Source organism: Ylistrum balloti, unplaced genomic scaffold (genome assembly GCF_031769215.1).
Source record: "Ylistrum balloti isolate Yb309-2 unplaced genomic scaffold, AGI_CSIRO_Ybal_v1 Utg371310, whole genome shotgun sequence".
Lineage (NCBI taxonomy): Eukaryota > Metazoa > Mollusca > Bivalvia > Pectinida > Pectinidae > Ylistrum > Ylistrum balloti.
The window spans coordinates 71,731-99,673 of NW_026782700.1; the positions used below are offsets into that span (position 1 = coordinate 71,731).

The 27,943-nt window shown below is 33.3% G+C and overlaps 1 protein-coding gene across 1 annotated transcript; it reads right to left on the reverse strand.

Annotated features, from left to right (window-relative positions):
• Positions 1-633: 633 nt before the first annotated feature.
• Positions 634-27,509, reverse strand: LOC132561949 (ras-related protein Rap-2c-like). Its single transcript, XM_060226668.1, has 3 exons — positions 27,484-27,509; positions 26,551-27,386; positions 634-4,457 (listed from the first exon to the last, which is right to left on the reverse strand). Exon 2 carries the CDS (start codon positions 27,094-27,096, stop codon positions 26,557-26,559), a length of 540 nt encoding a protein of 179 aa, XP_060082651.1. The 5' UTR covers positions 27,097-27,386; positions 27,484-27,509; the 3' UTR covers positions 634-4,457; positions 26,551-26,556.
• Positions 27,510-27,943: the final 434 nt, after the last annotated feature.

Genomic DNA, 27,943 nt, shown 5'->3' on the forward strand with positions numbered 1-27,943 from the left:
AACAATTTATTCATTTTCCAGTGAAGACTGAATACATTAGTATAATCAGGTAAGCATCTTTTCTATAATCTGTTTATGAACACAAAAATAGTCATTATCACATGATATTTTTCATGCTTCAATCTCTATTTTCATATAAGGTTCTGCTCTAGAATCCTGTAGAAGGAACTGTTGGAGTTTGTACTTTTTAGGGAAGTAGATTTAAAAACCTGAAGTTATATTCAGAGATCTAAAACTTAATAATGTCATACAACAAAGATGTGATGGTTCTAGATCCTACTCATCTAGTGTACTCATTGAAGCTATGTATTTGTTTTCCTAGCTTAAAGTCTGCCATATCAAATCATTTGATTTAAAAATTGCCTTACTTTCAATATTAAAATAACCCATGTTTTTTCTTGTAAGAAGTTATATAGCATTGAAAGTAAAAAAAAAAAAAAAGAATAAGAAAGAAAAAGGGAAAATAACTGTTGACACATCCTAAGTATGTATGTGGATCATATTACCTGGTTTAATTTTTCAATTCAACATAAGAGACATGGTAGTTACTTTGACCTCTTACTTTTTGTATTGCCATATATGTAAATAAAATAGTTTATCTTAATGCAAATCATCCAGAACAAGCCCAAGGTATATATGAAAAAACTTATCTTTATTTTCAAAGTATACAATAGTTCTTGATTAAAAATTTACATAAAAATATTAGGTATACATTGAGGAGAATTCTTCGCTAATAATTTTTAGTACACTTAATATTTCTCCTAAGGGAGATAATCATGCTAAATTTAACATGTAAGGGGATTAACTCTTCTAGTCTTGAAAGTAAAAACCCTGACAATAGCAATAGTACTGATCAGTGTCAGTGATCCGACCTGCAGAATACACAAACTTGTATAGATTACAACATATGTTACTAAATAGCCACAGATAGGCCGCTTCTGATAACAACTGTATATGTGCACAACAATTGCACAAGTCAATATTCACCAAATAAAGAAAAACAGCATGATGAACCATCAGCAGCACTGGACAGGGTGAATTGTGTTCAAGCAGATACTTCTTATTATTACACAGATTTGCACAAAATTGCCACGAAATAGCACAAGCAAAGTTTGCTGCACAAATAGCAATTGAACAACTCTTAATTTTATTTTGAAAGTGGCTGAACTTAATATCACATCAAATACATTTTTGTTGCATGTATTGATATTCTTAAACATGGCCGAGTATTGATATGAAACATGAATACTGCATAACTTTTCAGAAGCTTCCGGGTCAAAAAGACCACACAATTAAAATGAAATATTAGTATATGCTTAATATCATGAAAAATATTAAAGATGATCCAATATAGTTGTAAAATTTTCACATAATAAAATTCATAAAATGATGGTTTCACTGTAAAGAAATTCCTTCTGAAAATCAGTTATATCTAATTGCTATGTAAAGTATGACGGTGTAAACGTTTATTGATTCTGGATTTGAAATATACTTTTCAAAATTGATTCCTATCTTTCAACCCAAATTAATCAGCTTCTAAAAAAATACTATACAATATTTAATTGAAACAATTAATGTTACACATGTATAGGCCGAAAACATCCAACACATCAGCACTTGTGGTTACAACATCTTTTACACACACACACTGTATGAGATGTTATGATGCACAAAGAATCTTCTTCAGCATTAAGAACTTACAGCTATTCATTCTTAGTCAAGACAGAATATTTGGATAAATTGTAATTATTACATTTTGACAATGAAAAGATAATTAATCATGAAATAACAGTGAAAATTTCACTTATTTTTGGGGAAAATTAAAGATTTACATTGGTCTCCAAATAGCAATGCCAATTACGCAAAAATACAATTGTGTGATCATGGTGGCTGAGAAATAAAAAGCTTTGTGATCATAGTAGTTGAAAAGCTTGAAAGCTATACCAATCACACAAAATATACAGCTTTGTGATCATGGTAGTAAAATCCCTTGAAAGCAATACAATATACCAATTACACATAATAGACTTCATGAAGTGTGAATTTACATTTGCACAAGTTTTTAGGTCGCTGTCACCACCCTTTAAAGGTATAACAACTTTTAATACATTTGAAGGTTACACAATGTACTACTGCAATTAATCTTTAGGCTCAATGAAAAAGAAAACATTTGGTCTGGTGTGGTTAACCTCCAATATCCATTCAGGGACCCATGAAAGTCATTTCAGGTTACCATGGCAATCTTCATACTGTCAATATATACATTTTGTATATAATTGTGAGTCATAAGTGAAATTGTTAGGAAAATATTAAGGTCACAGTGTTTTGGTCCATGGTGTGGATTTTGGCAGAATGTTTATGATGATGTACTGACTGTAATGATGGAGCAAGATTCAAGAGAAAATAAAAATATGGAATTTGTATGCACTTTTTTAAGTAGGCTCAGCATCAGTCGCCTATTTACAGTGACTTGTTTCTCTCTCTTATAAGAGACAACCTTTGATAGAAAAATGTTAACACACTGATTTATACAGAAATAATTCAAACATCCATATCAAGTAACAACATCACTGACAAGTCCCTGTTCTACAGTATTATCCTATATATAACCCAGACACGAATCAGGACAGATCTTACATATACAAGTCCCTGTTCTACAGCACTATCCTAAATATAACCCAGACACAAATCAGGACAGATCTTACATATACAAGTCCCTGTTCTACAGCATTATCCTATATATAACCCAGACACGAATCAGCACAGATCTTACATATACAAGTCCCTGTTCTACAGCATTATCCTATATATTACCCAGACATGAATCAGGACAGATCTCGCACCTCTGTTTTAACAACCCCTTTCCTAAAATATCAATACAAATTTGTCAATGACCCTTAGAGGAGAGTACAAAACAAAGGAATATTGAACAGTTGTTCATTAATGAACATGTCACCTTTCTGAACTTACAATTCTATATGATAGAAAAAAGGAGTGTGATCAACCAGAGGATTTCTTATAAGTCCTCTTACACTTTGAGCACACTTTATACTCAATCATAGAACTGTTTGTTTTCATAGAAATGGCATTTCTTTGGAATACAGTTTCTGAGAAACATCTAAATAAGATACAATTTGCAATTTTCTGTCAATATTTAAACTAACGACATGGTGCGATTAAACTGGATGAAAAAAACAATCGAAATAAATGCTTGCCCAAAGCTTACAACTGCTTCTTGATTGACATCTAGAAACTTCAAAAGTTAAAAAAAAAAATAGGGAAATTTTACGATTCCAAACACATGTCATTTCAAAACATTGTCCTATTTTTCTCCGAAAAGCAATTAGAAGTTAACAAACCTTTTGTCATATCTCTTTCATATATCATATTCACATTTATTCTTAATGTTAATGGAGTTCTATACTTATAGTTAATGAATGTGAAATCAAATATTCCATTAATATAGGTTCTAAGATGTAGAACAGAGACTTGTCTTGTCACACCAAAGATAGTCCTCATAACATGGCCACACTTAACGATTTTCTCTGGCTCAATAAAAACACTATCCACTAGTGTTAGTAATAACTCGCTCAGGAAAAATGTCCACCAAATACTTCTATTTCATTACATTACCCACATATTCCAAGTTATATCATCATTATGTTTTTTAATGTTTTTCTTGACATCAATAACTGAAACAAAGCCTGGTTTTCTTTCAGTGAGGTCAATTCTGGGCTGACAGTTCTTGAACATTAACATAATGTATGATTTCCATTTAGGCATTCACTGTTACACACTAAATTCTGTTTATTTTATTTATTTTCCTAGATAATCCTGATTTTAATATTTGTTAACATATGTACCAATTTATCAAACCTCCAATTGTGATATTAAGTTTATTTACAAGTTACTAAATAATTTACCTACTCAATAACAAAGAATACAATTATAATATTCTGTATATATACATTGTCGGTGCACATACAGACTTAAATATATCGGATTATAAAATAAGAACTGTGTTTAAAACTGGCTCATCATCTCTCAGATCTATAAAATCCTGAATAGCTATCACTATATTTAAAGTGAATGTAAGGTATGTCTTATTTGAAACATTCCTTGTCAAACAGTAACTCCAGACAATTAAAGTTGTCTCCTTTGTCAATCTTATTTCATTAACTCTATCTTTGACAATGACTATAAAACAAGGAGTTTTGATTTCAGGTCAGCAGTGAAAAATTCATGGTAATATCTATGGTTTTATGAAGTCGTCCATAGTTATTTTTTTCTCTGCAGCACAGTAAATTGCTGTCAACGTTAGTGGTGGCATCAAGAGTTATGTCCCCTTCTGAAGTGTGCTGACAGTGTAGATTTCTTAACATGCCTGTAGTACTGCAGAGTGATGTCCCCTGCTACATTCCCTGTCATGTGATACTTTTGAAGAGCTTAGACAGCCTCTGAAACACAGAAAAGAAAGCAACTATTAGAATGTAACATTTCAACAATGATGAATACTATATGTCCAAGAATATTCATCATGTATTTAAACATGTACTTCCAACTTCATTTGTGAATCTGATTTTTTAACCAACAGCATTACTCATGTGAATTCATTGAATGGCAGATGTTATATGAGTAATGACCAATCCGATCTGATACAATGAAGGACAAAATTTACCATACAAGTTAACCTGTCTAATCCAACACCATGTGCACCACATTGTATCAGACAAGTTAACCTGTCTAATCTGACACTCTGTGGGGCACATTGTATCAGACAAGTTAACCTGTCTAATCTGACACCCTGTGGGGCACATTGTATCAGACAAGCTAACCTGTCCAATCTGACATCTGTGGGACATTATGTATCGCTCAAGTTAACCTGTCTAATCCAACACCCTGTGGGGCAAAATGTATCAGTCCAGTTAACCTGTCTAATCTGACACCCTGTGAGGCAAAATGTATCAGACAAGTTAACCTGTCTAATCCGACACTATGTTGGGAACAATGTATCACTCTAGTTAACCTGTCTAATCTGATACCCTGTGGGGCACATTGTATCAGACAAGTTAACTTGTCTAATCTGACCCTCTGTGGGGCACATTGTATCAGACAAGTTAACCTGTCTAATCCAACACCCTGTGGGGCAAAATGTATCAGTCCAGTTAACCTGTCTAATCTGACACCCTGTGAGGCAAAATGTATCAGACAAGTTAACCTGTCTAATCCGACACTATGTTGGGAACAATGTATCACTCTAGTTAACCTGTCTAATCTGATACCCTGTGGGGCACATTGTATCACTCAAGTTAACCTGTCTTCTCTGACACTCTATGGTTCACAACGTACCAGGTTAACCTGTCATTTGTTAGTCAGATCCATTCATTATTACAAGGTATAACAACAATAAGCTGAATGCTATAGACGTTACAACAATAACACAATGAAGGGATGAATTTAATAAGTGATACTCTATCCTCTTAGCACTTTGTTTTCTTTTTAAGAATTTGGGTCATGTCCACACCATTTGTCAAGTCTTCATACATTTGTAGGTAAAACTTATTGGTGACCTCTCCAGTAAAATTGTCTTATTGCAGACAGTGTGTTTTGGTAAAACGGTAGAGATAGACTAACAGAGAGGCATTTTGTGAAATATAGCGACTAAAGAAAAAACCAGTGGGCAATCTTAACGAATGTATTTAAAGTCAGAATCAATGTTTATTACACAATATAATCACAAATACAACCTGTACATAAGTGAAAGGTTTAATTGGTACATCAGATCTGTGTTCAGGAATATCTTGTTTACATATATACTATTAGATATCTGTGTTAGTAACGCATTACTAGTCTACCACAACAAAGACCTAATTATCCTCTCAACATGTACGTCACTCTGGATCCTTAAACAATATGTATACTCTCACCACTAAAATCCCACAACAGGACAAGCATCTTAAACAACGAAAAACAATTTCAACAAAGGTTATAAAACTGTCTAAGTATTTTTCAGTTAATCTTTGACATTTTAGAAACAGAAAAGTCCTTGGAAACTCAAAAAGTCAAAAATATGTGGTCCAGACATTACAAGCCAATACAAATTGACAGAAGAGCAACATGAAAGCATCCTACATTGTATGGATCTCATAAACTATGAATCATTACTTTCATTTTTTTTCCCTTTTCTAAACCATAAACATTCAGCTCAACAAAAAAATCTTATTTTACAGAATATACTTTTAAGGGATGCAATTTTCATAGTTTTTCATGAAAGTAATGTTTCGTAAACACTTTTTTGTGGATAAATATAGCCAAATCAATCTTCCTATGTCTATTTCATGGAATCAGGGAGTTGTGGATCAAGAGTACTAGCTATTCAAATATCAATGAAAATAAAACTCTACGAAAATTGATGATATTACTGTAAAATTACCCTCCAGTAAGTCCACAGTGCTAACACCTTAATTCTCAATTAAAATAAGAGGATGGACTTATCACAGAACAATAACATAACAATTCGGTCAAAGACATTCACAAGTGTACAAGTTACTAATGATAGCATTACAAGGTCACTTTATATTATTATCTAATGTAACAGAACAAACTGACAATTAGGGAGAACATGAAACCTGACACATAAAGATTCCTGCTTCCACTTCATTCCCTTAGATTCACACGTTTGTGTAGATAAAATAGTAGGGGAAAGGAGTAATGGTCCCTACTTGAACACTTTAGAAATAAATATTTTTCAATCATCTAAAATTGTATACCATATTTAACAAGCATTAAGGTTGTGTTCACATGGTAATCAGGCCATCAATTTCTTTACTGTTTCGATTAATTACACACACATACAATTTTAATCTCCTGTAATAAACCGAGCCATATTAAATTACAAACTAGTGCTATTATATTGTCCTGTAATAAGCCCCCTCTCCCATATCCCTCCTCCATATTTAATGCTGTTCAGATCAGTTACAAACAAGCACAATTATATTGTCCTGTAATAAGCCCCCTTTCCCATATCTAATGCTATTCATTTCAGTTACAAACAAGTGCTATTATACTATCCTGTAATAAGCCCCCTTCCCCATATTTAATGTTGTTCAGTACAGTTAAAAACAAGGCTATTATACTATCCTGTAATAAGCCCCCTTCCCCATATTTAATGTTGTTCAGTACTGTTAAAAACAAGGCTATTATACTATCCTGTAATAAGCCCCCTTCCCCATATTTAATGTTGTTCAGTACTGTTAAAAACAAGGCTATTATACTATCCTGTAATAAGCCCCCTTCCCCATATTTAATGTTGTTCAGTACAGTTAAAAACAAGGCTATTATACTATCCTGTAATAAGCCCGCTTCCCCATATTTAATGTTGTTCAGTACAGTTAAAAACAAGGCTATTATACTATCCTGTAATAAGCCCCCTTCCCTATATTTAATGTTGTTCAGTACAGTTAAAAACAAGGCTATTATACTATACTGTAATAAATCCATTCTTTTTTTTTTTGTCGTTTGAAACTTTGAAATATATGTTGTCAGTTAACTCAACAAACTTCAATATTTCTGTTAATATTTTTCATTTTATACGTACCTTCATTCTACAAAAGTTCAAAAGAAATTATGCCGATTTATCTTTACATTTAATGGAAACCTGATTTACAAGTGTATATTTTGATTCCAACACATTTTAAATGTACAAAAAGATAAATATATTGGGAAATCTATATTAAATACCTGTGATATATAAATTTATTACCAACTAATTCGGCTTTTCAAAGCACTGTGTAATCTTTTTTTTATTTGAAAGCTCCTTGAACACAACATTTACAATACCACATCTTCTATTTGTCACACCTGACATATAAATCCCTAAATAAGTTGCAAAGGTAGAAAACTTGAAACAATGGTGATTGGTGATACAAACATAATATCTAGATTGAATTACCTGTGCTTTCAAAACTCTAATATGATCTACCATATTACTGTACAATAATACCTGCATGCATTGCAACTGTGGTACAGAAAATGCAGATCTGGCCCAGACATTGATACATATGGTACTAGAAAAAAATTTGAAATCCTATTGATCTGGTATTCTATTGTTTAAAATAAACAGCCCCTTATGAACAACAAAATTGATTTTCCTTCCAGATTGCTATCATTTAAAAGCATTCACACCCATTTCCTGAGACGTATACATTCTGTATATATATGGTCGTTAAAAAGAATTTTCCAGATCTACACTACTTTACAACTGATAAACATTTACATATAAATATATATGTAACATATATATACAGGTCAAGTCTCTTATCTTCCCCCATATCAAAGAAATCTTTTTTCAAAAATCCATTTAAATAAAAACTTTCTAATGCAAAAATTTGACACACCATGAAACATTTCCCATGTGAAAAAGAGTGCTGTGATGAAGTAGTTAAAGTAAGCATATGTCTCTACCTTGTGAACACAACATTCTCTTGTCTAAGTATGATATAAAAGACGCTCAACAAAAAACATCTCCTGATACAATTCCTTATTTTATGATGTTTCTGTCTTTCAAATGATGAGAAAAAGTACGAAAGTAGAGTATCTAGAAGGGTTAATTATAAAAGTGTACAGTCTAAGTAGCTCACAAGGGAGAGGCAGTATTGACTGTTCTGAGGATTGTCAATACAATCTGATATTGGCCATATCACAACATTCTTATATAGTGCAAAATACATGATTTACCTGATTATTCATTACAATGAACCAGCTTTTAAAAATTTCAAAATTACAAGAGATCCATGGGCCTTAACAGTCAACTGAATAACAATGCTTTTTGTAATATGCCATAGAAATGATTTTTGTTTAAAAAAACAATATAACTTTGACTATGTTGTAAACATAATGTCAATGTAAACTGTGTATACATTAACTGCTGTCCCATGCTAAGGCTTCTAACCAAGTTTGAATTAAAAGAAATTTTCAAATTTGAATTTCCCTTTTTAAAATCTTCCATCCAGGAACTGTAGATTATCTTTAAAATTTTAGTCAATTTGACCCATTTTCGACCCTGCTCATCAGTCCATGGGTCAGCCAATGTCAAAATGTTAATTTCATTAAACTGTCATCTAATAAATTCTAAGCAGGTCTGAACTATTTCAAATAGAATATAAACAAATGATGTTCAAAAATGTAATTTTCTTATATAAACTATAGTAAATTTTACCACCTCCTTAAGGGGAAATGTGAGACCCTGGAGTCATGAAATTTACAATTTTGGTAAAACATCTGAAAGCCTTCCATCCATGAAGAGTACTTGATTCTACCATACCTAGGATTTGACAAGAAGACTTTTGAAGTTTCTATCAATTTAACACTCTTTGGCACTGCCTCTCAGGCCCTTGGGGGTTGAGGACCATACAATTTACAATTTTGGTGCCCCTTTAGCTATGGAAGGTTTTTGTAAAATTTCATTGAAATTGGTTCAGGAGTTTTCCAGAAGTCGAAAATGTTAAAAGTTTACGATGCACAATGCCGGACAAAAGGGGATTGCAAATAGGTCACCTGAGACTTTGTGGTAACTGTAAAAAAGAATGGATTACAGAACTTTTTCTGATGAACCGTCAAAAATCTTACCAACCTTGATTTTGAAGGGTTATGACTAGATATTAGATATTCTCTCTATTTAATCTATCTTTTTTTTCTCTTTTTAAAATTCAGTTATAACATTTGTATATGCTACACTGAAATTCTTACAATGAATATTTATGTATCTAACAAAAATATAATTTTATTCTACATTAACAAGAGATCCCAGAGAGATCTTGGCGCCCACCATTTGAGGATCTGTTTTCAGTTCTTGAAGATTTTGTTTGTTACAGGTGTTGTAAATGTTCATGAACTGGTCTTCATTGAATGTACTCAATGATGGCACAAGATATTTTTATTAAGCACCTATTAGCAAATATCATTTGAAAAAGATCCCAAAGTATTATTAGATAGTAGTCAGTTACAGGTGGATAATGGACAATATGCTTGTGCTGTATTACTGTCGACATCCAAGATGGCTGCCTGTGGGCCACCTTGATTTCAAATCAGTCCAAAAAAGGTACAATGCACAACTAGGGACCAAGGGAAACCAATATCTATGAAATATCAGAAGGATCCATCCAGTACTTCCTCAGATATAGCAGTAACAAGATTTTACTCTCAAAATCCAAGATGGCTGCCTGTCAGCCATCTTGATTTCGGATCAGTCCAAAAAGATATAATGCACAACTTTGAACCAAAGGGAACCTGCATATGAAATTTGAGAAAGATCCATCAAGTACTTTCCAAGAAATAGCAGTAACAAACTTTTACTTCCAAAATCCAAGATGGCTGCCTGTCAGCCATCTTGAATTCGAATCAGTCCAAAAAAGGTACAATGCACAATTAGGGACCAAGGGGAACCTGCATATGAAATTTGAGAAAGATCCACCCAGTACTTTCCAAGAAATAGCGGTAACAAACTTTTACATCCAAAATCCAAGATGGCCACCTGTCGGCCATCTTGAATTCGAATCAGTCCAAAAAAGGTACAATGCACAACTAGGGACCAAGGGGAACCTGCATATGAAATTTGAGAAAGACCCATATAGTACTTTTCCAGAAATAGCGGTAACAAACTTTTACTTCCAAAATCCAAGATGGCCACCTGTCGGCCATCTTGAATGCGAATCAGTTCAAAAAAGGTACAATGCACAACTAGGGAGCAAGGGGAACCTGCATATGAAATTTGAGAAAGATCCTTCCAGTGCTTTTCCAGAAATAGCGGTAACAAGAATTGTTTACTGACGGAAGGATGGACCACGGACAGCAGGGCGATTTGAATACCCCACCATCTGATAATGGTGGGCTAAAAATCCAGTGTTGAAAATATCTGATATAAGCAGGTTGAAACAGAAAATCAATATTGAGATATTGATTTTTTTTCTGTGCATGCTAAACTGACCTGAAAACTGTCAATTAATATACTCCTTTTGTGTTGTGACATTTCAAACTGATTACAAATTAATGATATAGTACTTTCTAGTTTCTATACTACGTCAACTAACATCCTCTTCCTTCTACTTCACTGTTAATGATGATGATGATGATGATGATGATGTCGTTGTCGTCGTCGTCGTCATCATCATCATATTTTTACCCATGAGAAAATTTTCTGTACATGCCCAAATATTTGTGGATTTGATATAGAGGACAAGATGCACTGAGTGACTGTCAGCGACCCACCACTCTTATAAGCTATAGTGTTACTTGTATATCTTGACGTTAATTATAACACAGGATACTACATTACAAAATATACAACTTCAAATCTGTGTTTTCTCTTTCTAGTACACAGTTACAAGTGCCTATAAACATATCACCTCCTTTTGTTTCTCATTTTATCCATCGTTTTTTCTAACATTACTTCTGGCTTGAAATATCACCATACAATATTCTGGATCCACATAAATAAGGTCTACTGAAATTTTTTGCATTAAATGCTAAATGACATTATATTCATTGAAAATTTTTCTTTTTTTGGTGGGTAGTGGGGGGCAGGGGGTTGTGGTATATTATAATATCATCATATTACCAGAGGTTGGTAATAAGACCAGATGTTCTACAAGAGTAAGTGTCTTTTTATTTCATCGACTCAACACTGTGTAAATCTTCACCAATCGGGGTAAAAGAATGTTATGTTCTTTAATAAGAACAAGAGAACAATATACTAATTCAGGACTTTTGTGTCTGATATCCTGACAACTGTACCAAGTTTACAGTACACATTATTATTCACATTCCATGGTCAGTACAATATTTATACAAATTATGACCAAAATAATTTATTTCAACTTATGAAACTCAACATAACAAAACAAACTTTGACAAAGAAAGAGTTATCTATCAAGTTACCAGGGTCACATAAATACTGATGTCAAAACTATAGAGTACAATGCTGTCAAGTAAAACACAGATGTTTACAATATCAGATTCTGAATGAACACAATCAGCAGTAGTTTCTGCTTTGTAATTTTTATCTTGTATTTAAAAACCCTTATTTGTCATCGTGACACAGTCTAAAATGAAGGATGTATACCAGTTTCATAATTACAACTGGACAAAAATCTTTGACTATGACTCATGATAGTCTATGACTCGATCTTACAGCACTATAAGTTACAGACCCTTTCGATAAAAAGGCAGATAAATACATACAATGGTCTCAGGTTCATTCTGTTGATGTTTATGACAATTAGGGAGGTGTCAATACTATGCATACATGTATAAAAATAATCCATACATCATCTTTAGTGACAATGGCTACCTAATTAATCAGGAGATGTACAGAGCTGTATTAGATTCCCTTTCCCACCGAGGATTCCAGTAAAATGTCACTAGGTTTGGGTACATCTGTATAAAAGAACAATGATCCATGGACAGGCATGGTGTAATTTACTTCACACAAAACAGTGCAGCCAAATCTGTACCAAAACAGAGAACAGTGGATTTGATAGAAAGATGGCCTATATATAGAGGTAGTCGCTATGAACTGACTATGACATTAATCTAAAACAAGTGACCATCACATAGATGTGGCCTCTACAAACAGGTTTTTATACTGTGTAAAATCATACTTTCAAGGGGTTCAATTTTTGTGATTTTTTCAAAACCTTGTTTTTTGGGGGGGCCTTTTTTTATGGATAACAATGTAATCAATAAAAACAGATCCCCTATAAAAATCAATGGTTTTAAAGTAAAATAATTTCAAGATTTACCTTTTACATATAAGGTGTATATTTGACCACGAAATCATTTCATATTGGTTGCATATGCAGTGCAGCAATATCAGACGATGCCTGACAAGTGTCTGGATCAATCTAGTTCCTCTGTATCTAGGTATATCTATATTAGTCTTACAGTTAGGCTATAAATATCTGTTCTGTCTCTTCGTGTTTGTAACTACGTACATCATTCCTATTTTTGTATAGAATATATATGGTGTCATTATAATCATACAACTAATTGCAGTTAAAAATAAAAAAACTACCTAAATAAATGTTTACCTTAATGTTACAAAGTCATAAAGGTCAATATATAGTAACATGTATATTGATAAATTTGTTTCACATGGTGTGATGTTTGTACAAAAATATACCTATCTATACACTATACATGTGCTATACACACACCTACACAGCAAGATAACTGTCATTTACAAATCAATTGAAAATTATCAAAATGTAGTGGAAATTTATGTTAAACAAAAGCATCTATAAATATGATAATGATTCCCAGGTCAATCGTACAGATTATGACACAATATTTCATCACTGTTATATATATACCAACGACAAATCACTGTGGTGGGAAAAGTCAACAAACTGCTCATAATGAGGTCATTGTGATATGACATCACCTGAAAAAGAATGTGTTATACCTTGGCACAGGTAGTACATACATGCACAGGGACAAGGTGTGATAGTAATGTCAATTAATATGATAAAGTGTGTTGACATGAACACAAGGCTAGCATAACAAAGGATATCAAGTATGGTTTCAGGGGCTCATAGCACAATGTCATCTGTTGCTTTGACTTAACTTTCCACCTGTGCTGTTGGGGGAAACCTTTAGAGGAAGGAACAATATCTGTACATGTACTAAACTATGTGAAAAGCCATTCATTTAAGGAAACTTTGGGACCACTGCTTTTTGTCACCTGACAAAGTTTCGAACTAAAACACATGTAATGTAAAGACAGCATTTACTTGCAACATACTAATGCACAGTGTACATCCATACCCATCAAGGCTTTATATATTTTAAAGGCATTACTTGACTTTTCATGTAAAGAAAGCTAATATATCTAAAAAAAAATCACCTTGTGTTAGGTTATTTAATGTTACTCATAAGTACCATACTCTTCCTAATGAGCTATTTCAGCCTCTTAGTTGTCATATCATGAGAGTTAATCATCATTTCAAATATTCCTTCAATCTCTATATGTCTTTTTATTCAAATATATTTTGATTCTGAATTGGTGCAAAAGATGTTTTTATCTCTGGATATCAAATGCCTAAATTAAAACCAATATTGTCCAATACTATTAACTGATGATTGTCAATTAATGAAAACACATAATTTATACTCATATATGAACCATTTTGCACAACTGACCAAAGACTTATGCTCAAATGTTAATCATTTACCAGTTATTAAGCTGTAAGTTGAGCGAGGTCATTCAATACATGTATAAGAAACCTTTGCTGATAGATCTCCATAAGTCATATCGCTTAAGGCTATGATCAGCATAACCTGTCTGAGGTCAGACATGCAACACCAGAGCTTTTTTCCACTCATTTGGGAATAAGCATTTTTATCTCATGATGGGAAAAAAATGATCAACTGGGAAGGAAATTTTCAGGAATGAACTACATATTTTGGGAATTTGGCTATATCATGATATAAATCCAATTGAGAATGGGGCCAATATTTGGCTACACAGAGTCCCTGGAAAAGGCTTCAATACTCCCTTATGTAATTGTAAGATAGTATTTTGTGGCAACCCTGGATATACACAATAAGTCAGACATTTGAATTGACTGAACCCCTGGAAAAAAATTATGAAACTTAATAATCATAACTGTCCAGACACTATACAATTATCAACTCAGAAAATAAGTCGGACATTGAAAATCTATATCTAGCCAAGATAATTATCAATACAGATATTGTATGATCGATACACATATATACATTTATGTAAATGCAGACAGATATTATTCCAACCTTTCCATCACAGTGGCCAAGCCCATAAGCCAGGCACAAGTAAGTCTTGCTGGACATACAATCCCAATGCTGACCCAGCATGCCTGGCTAATCATGACCCAATACATATTTGCAAAAAAATGAAATTTTCCATTCCCAAAAAACAAGCTACTGAGATCTTATAATCAGGCCAATTTAGTTTGTTCTTTATTCTCCAAGGTCTTTTTAGCTTTTTAATGGGATTTTCAATTAACACGGTAAAAGTGCTGACATAACCTCACACAATTATTTATTTATATTCATTGCCACACTTGTCTAAAACACTGCCACTTTTTGATATATTAAATGACAACAACAAGCTGAAGTCAAAAGAGTGTCAATACACTTTCTAAGTGTGGTGACAAGAACATATCACTGGACTAAGCATATTGTAATAATAACCACTGGACTAACAGTTTTCTATAAAATAGAAAATGACATTTCTTTCAAAGGTTTTTGCCACAATTTTCATCATGCCATATTTTAGCCTAAAATGATACAACGATGAATCTAGTCTGCATAGACAACCGTGAAAGCTAGCCCCATCCCCTTTTTTGGGTTTAGTGAAGAAGCATATTTTGATTAAGAAATGAAGTTATGTGACCTTTGAGGTCAAAGCCTACTTCAGTGATATTGATGCTCTCTTAAACTAATAAGACAAATCTACACAGGTCTTACCTATATTCATTTACAAACATTCAAAACTGTTTCAAAGTGAAACCTACCTTCGTATACATTGACTGTTTATATTACAGTGTATCACCATTTAATAAACATATGGGTAACCTTGTGGTAAAAGGAAATTTATTACATAATTTGCAAAAATGTCTGTTAAAATCAGAATAAATACACAGATTTTCATTATAAAGTTGTGACAATAACACAAATTTTTAGGAGAAATGTTGGTTAATATGGTTATTACAACATCAGTTTAATTAGTTTTCCACTGTGCCAGACTTTACTCTACGCCCCAGTGTACATCATTATTAATAACTGATACAAGTAATATGTTTGTGATGGACTGAGAGAGGGAAATTCCCCGAGGCAGCTAACATAACGTGATCATATAACCCTGGCCCGAGTGATTGATTTATTACACTATCAGTGTATGATATCATCAGGATCTGAGACTAACATTGCCCTCCACATATCAATATAAATACAGAAATGGAAATTACAAGTTTTAAGTCTTCAAAAATATCATGATCATCAGCCCAAGGTCAATTACACACAGGTCTATTCAGTTCCATTGGATTTCAGTTGACATTCAAATCAACAACTGATATGAATTACATGTACAGCCAAAATTCATATTTACAACTGCATGGTCTGAAATACAGTTGACATTTAAGAGTACCACTGGTCTGAAATACAACTGACAACCAGTGTACCACTGGTCTGAAATACAACTGACAACCAGTGTACCACTGGTCTGAAATACGACTGACAACCAAGTCTACCACTGGTGTATAAAATACAACTGACAACCAGTGTGCCACTGGTCTAAAATACAACTGACAACCAGTGTACCACTGGTCTGAAATACAACTGGCAACCAAGTCTACCACTGGTCTAAAATACAACTGACAACCAGTGTGCCACTGGTCTAAAATACAACTGACAACCAAGTATACCACTGGTCTGAAATACAACTGACAACCAGTGTACCACTGGTCTGAAATACAACTGACAACCAGTGTGCCACTGGTCTGAAATACAACTGACAACCAGTGTACCACTGGTCTAAAATACAATCGAAAATCAAGGCTGCTACTGGTGTGCAATACAATTGACAAACAAGTCTACAACTAGTCTGAATTACAATCGATGTTCAATTCTACGAGCTGAAATTCATCTGACATTAAAAGTCTACTGCTTCAGTTCATGTGTACTAGTCTGAAAGTTTTGAATCTAGACAACCCTTATTTCACACAGAACAGTATCCTATAGTACATGTGATTATAACCTTAAGCCATGATGATCTACACATTTTCACCAATCTTCTACAGTACCTGATAAACATGTACTAACATAACATCTCAATCCAATTCAGCATTGATCTGAGATATTTATCATCTATATCATCCATATTGGTGAGGTACATAAAAGCTCTATAAGTTGACAACCCTTCACCCATTTTACTATGCCACAAAGTCTGTAGATTCCAGTATAAGATAAACGGGCCCTCTGAGACTACAGCCACTGTATCGACAAAATGCACAAAGTGGGAACTGTTTTGTTCATCAACTTATATTGCTTCCAAACATTTCTATAACTACATCTACCTGATTTTGTGGATCAATACAATACATTCATCAGTCTAAAAGCTTTCAGTCCTTAGTACATATATACCTAGTATTATGTGTACACTGTACTTAAAAAGAATGACCCAGGACATATACTGTACAATGATTTTTACTTGGAAATATATAATGATGGATATTACTGGTGTATAGTCGGTAATATTTGCAGATGTTTCAATTTTGCTTTATTCAGGGTCATTAAAGATAGTACAAAATTAATACCCAGCTAATGTTTGTACAGTGAATCAAAATCTTGGTAAATGTTAGTTAATATCCCTGTATCGGTGAATTTGCCCAACCCAGGACATCAAGGAAATATTAGCCCCGTGAAATTAAACTACTATACAGTACCTACAAATAGATTTCCATACAGATTGCAGGAACATAGTCAATAAAGTATCAGGCTCAACTACTCTACAGCTTACATAGAAGACATTGTTGGTTCATTAAGACATTTTCTGTAAACTTGAAATCATATTCTTTATACATATACTACACAATTGCCATTACTCTGGACATATTGATTGTTGAAAAGCAAGCTACAGGCCCAATATCACGACCCTTGAGAAGAAGTTACTTAAGCATCTAACCACATTTGACCCCTGTGACCTTGAAGGCTGGTCAAATATTAGCATCCTGGTCCTTTTAGTTATTGAATAGAAGTCATTTAAACATTTGAACACATTTGATACCTGTGACCTTGAAAGTGAGTCAATGTCATTCATATCAATAAATTTGTTATCTTCATCCTAGCATGCTACAGGCCTAATATCATCATCCTTTTCCTTTTGAAGAGAAGCCACTTTAAGATTTTTACACATTTGATCCCTGTGATCAAGGTCATTCCTATTAGCTAAGGGTCAAATCAACTTTCTGTTTTCAAAAAATGATCCTCCACTCTCCATGATGCTTTAGACTAAATTTGGTTGAAATCCATTCAAACATTAATAAAGAGTAGCATTTTGAAGCAAAATCTTGTCTAACTTCCCCTATTGGGGCCCCCTCTAGTCCCTAAATTTTGAATAAAATCTCTTAATTTAGGAACTGTTTATCCAATCTCAATGATGAAAATCCATTTAAACATCAAGAAAGAGTAGCATTTATAAGCAAAATATTAACTAACTTTCCCATTTTTGGCCCTGCTTTCCCCAACGTCCCTAGGTGTCAAATCAAGTTTCTGAATTTAGGAAATGATTTTCCACTGTCACTGATGCTTCAGGCCAAATTTGGTTGATATTCATTAACGCATTAAGAAAGAATAGCATTCTTAAGCATAATATTGCCTAACTTCCCCTTTTGGAGCTCCGTCCAAAAGTCCCTAGGGGTTGAATCAACTTTCTGAATTTAGGAAATGATTCCCCACTATCCCCCACTATGCGGACCAAATTTGGTTGAAATTGATTCAAGCATTAAAAGGAGAAGAGTTTTATTTTCCCATTTGGGGCCCTGCCCCCAAGTCCTTAGGGGTCGACTCGAATTTCTGAATTTTAGGAAATAATTGCCTACCCTAACTGATGAATCATGCCCAAGCTTTATGAAATTCAAGATAGGAGGAGTAGGGTTTTAAATCTAATTTCAGCACCTCCTCATCAGGGGCCCTGTCCCTCGACCTCTAGGGGTCAAATCAAATTCTGAATTTATACAAGTTCCCATTCATAGGAGATTGATGAACTGAGTATCAGAATCAGAAAATAAAATAAAAGATTGTTTCAGAAATTTCGTATGAAATGAAATCACAGATTCTAGTTATTACACAATAATTCAAAGATACATTCAAGAAGACAGCATTATGTTATAGTTTAACACAATTTAAATGAGGGAAATTTCCTCTCTTTAGCTTCTGATGTTAACATCACAATGCATAGGATGCTATAAAGTTATGGCATCAGCCAATTACAACTCTGCTTCTAGTGCTAGGTCATATCATATGTGTGTCATCACAAACATATATGGAAGGGAAGTTATTATATTGTTTCCTGGTAGTTATGTCATGAACAAAACTTTGTACTGCTTGTCTTTTTGTTTCAAGTTTTCTTTTTACATTTTCCCTACAGCCTTGAAGACATTGACATTCACAATGATTGGGCTAGATGGTTTTAAGTTCCGATATCATCACCTGGACATAGTAGTCATGGCAACCCACCTATCTGGTCTGGACAACCTTGTCTAAATATGGATGCTTCATAATCAATAGATATATAATGGTGTATATATTCCTTTTTCCTCTCTTTTTTTTCTCTTAAAGTTTTCAAAGTCAAAGTACCAGAGTACAAAAAAGAAGTACCTAAAGATTTCTAGAACTGTATGAAATACTTGGTGAGTGAATGCAAGTTTGCAATTGTGTTTTTGCTTAATTCCTTGTTTTGTTCTAAGCACCAGCCAGTGTCGCCTTACTGTCAGAAAATTTCCTGTGGAAATTGATAGAAAAAGATAAATTGTCCTCTAGCGAATAGAAATGAAATTTGTTCCGTCTGGGTGTTCCATGCAGACCTCATTACCGGGAAATCATGTCGTTTTCATAGTTCTGCAGCGTACACATAAACGGCATATTGAATTATGCATATTCCTGTGTGCAAAAATTGATCTAATTTCAGTCAAGATGAAAATTCAATTATTTCAACTGATTACAAGAATTAGCATATCATGATAATATCCTTTTGTAGAAACGTTCAAACATCCTTAAGATGTTGTGAATTCCCCTAGGTGGACTAATAACCCTATTTGCAATTGCCATCACTCCCTGTTTCAGAGACCAGAAAGTAACATCAAAGTTTTCATTTCCTTAAGTTAAGGGATTCACATGAATGTATATCAATAAGACATCTTTTTTATAAATATCTGAATAATTCAGTTAGACTATCAAAAATACTATGTTCAAGTGTAGCTCAAAGGTATCTGTTTGCAAACGAAGGTCTAAGTTAATACCCTTGTTAAGCTAAATGGAAATTCAAAAATAATTTTTGGTAATCAAAAGAAATTTGAAAGAAAAAAAAAATTGATGAAGAAGAGACCTTAATTGAGATTGATTTTGCTGGAATAATCTGTTACAGATACATACAAGGGTACATTATGAGCTGCATGTATAATTTGTTTTAATAAATAAGTAACTAAAAACAATTTCATAGAAAGTTTTTCTCTCTTGAATGTTTCTTAACACCATCAGCATGTAAAAAGTTCAACAGACACTGAAAAAAGTATCAGGGCAGAAAAAGATTGCTTTCAAGCACCAACATAAAGGTAGCATATCATCTCAGAACTTGTAACAAAACAAAACCCTGATTTTACTGGGCAACATACAGTCATCTCTGAAGACCTGTGCTGAGATTTGAACTTGCCTGCATAAATAAGGAAAACAAAGTACATGTATCCTTTTCTAGAAAACAACAGATCCCATGGGGATCTTGGCACCAACCATTGGTTGATATTTGCTCTTTAAAAGATGGATCTTTTCCCTTCTTTTCTTTTCTCTTTTTTGCTCTCAATGATAAGACATTTGAACATTCCTTTGCAGAAAATGCAATTATAATCTTTAACTGCCAAATCCAAAATGGCCGTCTAGAAGCCATTTTGTTTCTTCTGATCAGTCCCAAAATCATCTCATCATCAAATCGTACAAAATTTGAGAGATATCCATTGAGTACTTCTTGAGAAATAGGGATAACAATCTTTACTAGGCGAAATTCGAGATGGCTGCCAGTCAGCCATTTTGTTTTTCTGATCAGTCCCATATTTAAACAAGCACAACTAAGGACCATGAGGGCCCTAAACATAAAAATTTGAGAATGATATATATAGTGCATTTCAAGAAATAACGATAACAAACTTTTAAAGTCAAATCCAAGATGGCCACTTGTGGGCCATTTTGTGTTTTCTGATCAGTACCATCAACAAACGGGCACAACTAGGGACCAAGGGGAACCTATATATAAAATTTACGAAAGATCCATCCACTACTTCTGAAGAAATAGCGATAACGAAAACTGTTTATGGACCAACCACAGACGCAGAGTGATTTGAATAGCACACCATCTGATGATGCTGGGCTAAAAATGGGAGGGTCCTTTATCTCCTGTTTTTTCTTCTCTTATGAAGAGTTACATATATTAGAAAAGGAAAAACTGGGCAAAGAACCACTTACAGTAGATGTACATTTTTGTTGTTACTATTTTACAAAAAATGAGATACATCAGGATTATTAGGGACAAATATGATACAGTTACAACATGAAATATTAAATCTGAAACTATCACAGTTAGTCTAAATGACTAACACCATATGAGATCATCGGAGCTGTCATATATTGTAATAACAGTAGAATGATTGAAGGAATTTCATCTCTTTCAAAGAACTCTAAATCTGTCATTTATAATACTTTATATATCAATGAACACATACAATCATTCCATGTTTTTAATATATGTTTAATCCAATTCTGTTTTAAATTCAGTGATGGTATTATCATGCCTTTAATTAATGAATTCAGATTGGTGACATCTTAAAACATTTATTCTGAAATTCAATTAATTGTCTAGTATGGCCGTATCTTACATAATTGAGAAGTACATACACACTGCGACAGTAGTCCTATCGATCTGGTCCTGAACATATGTTAATACAAAATTTCTTATGATTCTATTGGTGTAAACAATACATAATTTAACAGTCATGAAAAAAAAAATTAAACAATATTACTGTATAATGAATTTATGATCGTAAATCTTCCTAAAATTACTTTCTGCAAAATTGACTACTGACTTTACAAGTTCTGTTTGAATCGTAGAGGATTAAAATCATGGCATTTAGATGAAGTAATAAATACAAGTTGTAATAACTGGAATTGACCTCAGCAAAGAAATTGAAAGTGTCAAAAAGACTAGAGTTTACAAAATTAAAGTACCAGTACAAGTGTATTGGTTTATGAATGTAATCACAGATCTGACATCATTTCGGTATCACAATTTCCTTCTTCAAAGTGATAGAACAGTTAAATCGAATTGTTACGTGAAGCTCAGGCAATGAAAATAATTTGTGATAAATCCTCACTCCATCGTCCTGTATCATATAATTATGCTGTTCTGACTTTAGCAGTATGTTGTTGTCTTCACATATCTTACCAAATTGATGACATATCTTAAAGTCTTATACTTGAGTGATATGCATGGATGTCACAATTTAAGGATATGTTTCCTCTGTACATCAAGCAATTCTCTACCATTAACTATGTGGATTATAATATTGTCATGTTATATAAGCCAAGTCATTGTATCATCTTACTGTGTCAAAATATGAAAACAGTATACATGGACGATTGGACCAGGAAAGGAATACAATGCATTGGGTGTGCTGACATAACATGGACATGATAGTGTGACATTCAAAGTCCAACCCAGACATAAGCTTTTGCCAAAACTTTATTTTCTGCAAACAGCTGAATGTCAAGCAGAGCAGCAAATACTAATATCTTGATATGGTTTAATCCTGTTTATCCCAAAACTGAAAAAATCTATGTCCTGTTTGTCCCAAAAACATTATGTACACAAATAGGGCAGTGTGTTGTTATAACATTTAAGATACCTGTGTGTGTTGTTTTAACAGGTGAAAAATTTGTCCAAAATTTTATACCGGTAAACTTACACAGGTAAACCGTAAAGCTATTTGAAACATTTTGAAAAAATCAAATACAAATATTATTATAACGTTAACTAATATATATGCATGTATGAATAATTAATATGAATTAAATAAAATAATTTAAATAGGATATTAGAAACAAATGATTTTGTTAAAATATTTGCTGAGTCGCTGTTCTTCCACTACCACCACATCACATCGAGGACTGCTGGTTCAACGCCTTGGAGGACCTTGAAGACTTCGACCTACCCGTAGATACAATCACTGACTACATTACCACCCGATGGATAGAAGGAGGCCGACAAGTTTGGAACCACTGTAACAACGTTGGACACAGGACCACAAACAACTTGGAAGGATGGCATAGCAAACTCAAGAAAAAGATCCCACATGCACATCCAAGCATTTTCATATTCCTCAGAGGATTGAAAGACATTCAAGCTACCAATTACATTAACCGCCTACAACATGCTGCTTGAGGACTGCCTGTGCCAAAGAGACGTTGCTACAGAATGCTAAATGACCGTCTTATCCAACCGAAAACTCTCCTACGAAACAACAACATCAACTACATCAATTACAGAGACAGAACCACATACCTGTTGAACGTGGACTGATTTTGTTTTATTTTGAATTGTGTTAATTTATCGGTTTCATTTATTTCTATAGTTATGTCCTGAACTGTATAGTTGAACATAAAATGTACACTATATCACATCCTTCCAAGTTAAATTTTGTTGAGAGTATAATTGTATAATTATATAAAATGTACATTATATTATAGTGGTATGTAGTGCTAAATTTACCTGTATTTTAAATAAAACTAAGATTAATTGCTGGTTTGTTTTCTTAGCCATTACAGACTTATACATACAAAATCCTGTTTGTCCAAAAAAATATTTTTACCTGATTTTTCAGTTTTGGGACAAACAGGATGACACCCTTGATATCTGCTTGGGCATGTATGATCAGTACTGATTAGTGACTACTCAGACCAAAAACTGGTAGCAGCATTGCAAGGTAAAACATAAGGAAGAAAAAAAAACAGAAATAATATTGACAAAATCAGTCATCTCTCACCATTTATAAAACAGGGACAGTGCTATTCAGATGTCCAACTAAATAGACGTGTGTAGGGACCTAATAATAACAATGTTAGACTTCCTTAATCCAGGTATTTGTTTCAGATATTGATATGCATTTAAATACATTCTATGTCAAACAACTTTTGACAGTGAACTGTTATGTTGTGAGCTTGGGATTATATCACTGAATATCCACATGGTGGACCCATGAAGTCGGGATTATACCAGTAATATCATAATATCTAAACGGTACTGTAATTAACCTGATAAGTGCAACGTACTTTTCTAATTACAAACATACCAAAGCCAGCGAAAGTGCTGCACTTAATAAAATCAGGAAAGAGTAGCTACGAGCAATGTGTTCAAACATGACACTTTGGTAGATGAAATCACAATTTTAATTTGAACATTTCCTTTCAGCCATATCACTGATATACAGAATACTGAAGACAAGTGTGTGATTTATGGGACTCATCATCTACCTGTGGAACTCACTAAAATATTAAGAACCCATTATATCTTTTTGTGACTGAACTATTTAAAATTTTGGAAATGGTGCTCTGGAAACACATGAAAAATCTTACAAAAATACTGCAAGGTTAAGATTAAAAGTGCTGACTATTGGGTTAGCAGAAAAGTTAAGTGTATCCGATCTTTTCTGGAAAAGATAGATGTATGTTTTATAGGAGCAAGCACACTTTTTTGGTATAATGTGGTACATACACAGCACATGAATATGAAATTCCTATATGCATGACATCAGACAGACTTATACTGGTAAGGTCAAGGCCTCCAGGAACACTGAGGACAGGTCTCTGTACAGTATAACTCAGGTGTACTAGAAAACACCAGACTATATGTACAATCTGGTATTTGTGATTTCATTACATACTTCTCCAGTGGAAATACCTTATAATATCACAGGGACTTAGAATGTGATGTTTGAAAGGGTGTGTTTCTGTGTGCATCATTATACATATTAAAATGTGATCATACCAGTAGTAAATTATCAACTTTTAAATCATAGGAAGGACTTAAACAGACTTAACACTGACCATTGTGTAATATGGATGTTTTGAACCCAGTTCATATTTTTTACATCCTCCCATCCAAGCAAAACCAAGCACATATACACTTTATATATATAAACCGAGTCCTAATTTCATTAATTTTTTTATGAGAGTATGATCAAAGGTACTTCCTTACACATGGACACAATGTTTTCTTATATGAATTGGTCATACAAAATTTACTTCCTACTTGTATACTTATAAAACAGCAATAGCTATTAAAACATTGAAACTAAACTAAGCTACTGTATATATATATATACATTTTGAGAGTAATTTCCTTCATATTTAATGTGCAGTCCTTGTTTTTTGTACTTTATTAGTTTATCAATCTTAACATCAGAGCATGTAGCTTTTTGAACTCTATATTTATCATAATCAATTACTATTGAAAAGTTTAATACATAATATATATCATTTAAGATCTTTCTGGATTTTTTTGAAGTTACTCAAACTGATATATATATGTATTCATCTAACATGTAATGACATTGCAAATCATATCATGAGTGATCACTGTAGATATAAATATGTACAGAAAACTGAGCGCATCGTAGTGGAGTAAAAGTATCTGATAAATGTATATGTTACAAGCCAATAACCACAGAAGGAACGTCAAGTATATGGTGGATTGACTAGAGAAGAGGGATGGGACCAATACATAGAACGTTATTTCCCTTTAGCTATACAAACTATCTTTTCTGTGAAATATAGTTTATGTAGATATAAATAACTGAATTACAAGTTAAATAAAAAGTCTACAATAAAAACATAAAGATGTTTAAATCATGCAAAACTTGACATGGCCTAAGTGGGAAGTCTTGTATATCCTTGTCAACATACAATTAGCCAATCACCAGTCAACAGCAGCCTGTGTGTATGTATATATACGGCATGTAGTAGGATGTGTATGTAGCCTGCATAATGCGTACAAAACTTTATAATCATTATGTACAAATATATTACTGATATAAATGTAAACAGAGAGAAATTGAGTTACAGCTCCTCTTCTGTCTCCCAAAAAATTATACCTCTTTACAGACCAAATATCTGTAAATAAAATTTTTTTAAGAGAAAGGAGAGAACTAATGCCCTGGTTGTCTTTGGTCATCGATCATGAAGAAATTAAGAACCATAATTTATGTATGGGAGACCACAAACTCCAACATATTTATGACATTTTTTTTCGCAATATGACAGTATTGGTAAAAGCACTGTAATTATGATCTAGAGTAATATTTTTTTAAAATTGGTATATTCAGGAACATTCACCATGTCAAGGATAAAGATCACTGTTTGTGAAAATGACAATTAAAAGATTAACTGTCAAACCTCTTTCATATGACCCTGTAATCCTGCTTAGGAAATGTTCAGTAGTTTTAAAATACAATCAAAAGTTAAATAACCTTCAATTCTGAAGTCTTATATATGTCATGTCATGTCAATCAACTCCCCAATATAGGACTACATTCTATATTATTCCTATTTGTATATTGTATTTTTTCTTTATAAACTTTTATAGATCGCCAATGATGATATAGTAATGAGAACTCCTTGCATGTTGCAGACAATGGTTTAACAGTACATACACACACATAAAAATTTAACCAATACAAATATACATTACATAGCTACCTGCTTTCAAACTATACAGCAGCATCCGTTGCTTTCCTTGACTGGACTAGTGTTCATCTCCCGTACAATTTCTATGAAAACTTCATTGACATTTTGAGTATTTTTGGCCGAAGTTTCTAAGAAGGGACATCCCCATATTTGAGCTAATGTTGCACCTTCCTTTGACGGTACCTCCCTTTGGTGTTCCAAGTCGGCTTTATTTCCCACTAATATCATTGGAATATTTTCAATCCCTTTTACACGCATAATTTGTTCTTTCATGGATTTGATATCTTGGAAAGTTTGTAAGCTTGTTATACTGTACACAATAACGAATCCTTGTCCGTTCTTTATATACAAATCCCTCATTGATGCGAACTGTTCAGTTCCAGCAGTGTCAAGGATTTCCAAAACTGAAGGAGCAGAATCCACTTCAATTTCTTTCCTGTAAAAGTCTTCAATCGTGGGGTCATATTTCTCCATAAATGTTCCCGAAACAAACTTGACTGTCAGTGCACTTTTACCAACCCCACCACTCCCCAAAACGACTACTTTATACTCTCTCATTGTTCTCGATCAATTTTCAAACTTTTTTTAAGTAGTCAGCAATATTGGCAGCCAAATTTCTAATATTTCAAGAACACCTTTCAATGATAACTCAATATTTTGATGTTTTTACTGTATCGCCTACAGTTAACTAAAAACAACGACATCAGACAATGGGATAGACAGGACAATCCCAAAATCTGACGTTTTCAGACAAAAAAACTCGGAAGATGATGAACTAGTCCCCTGCATTCATATCATATTTTCTCCGCCATCATGTTAAAATATGAAGAAAGACAAAAGCCATTTGCCTGGAAAGAAACAAACAAAGAATATGAATAAACAAAAGAGAAATTTTGTTTGTGTAAAGATACAAACACATCAATAGAAAATGTCAAAATCGCTAACCTTCTCGCCATTTTGGGTGGGCTCTGCGGATTTTTACCTTCTGGAGAAGATTTCGGCTAGGAACGACAACTCCAACATGCCCAGAGCGGTCAAGACAGAAAGTAGGTCAGCTACTTACGTATGCTTATGTAATGTTTCGGTGACAGAATGACGCAAGCAGCTGAACACTCATGGACATTTGTGTACATGCACATGACATTTCAAATTATTGATATATCATCAGATAAATATAGATAAATATATTCATAAATTATCTTTCACTGGAAGATACATTTTGCACGTCTGTAATGCAGTATTGTTTCCAGCTGTTTTTAATAGCCAAATTATGGAGGATTACTGACTTCCCATAAAAACGATCGTTAGTCTTTGAATTAAAAATACACTGTAATCATATCATCTAATCAGAATTTACATTAACGTATGTATATGTGCATATTTCTCGGTACAAATGCCCCAAACT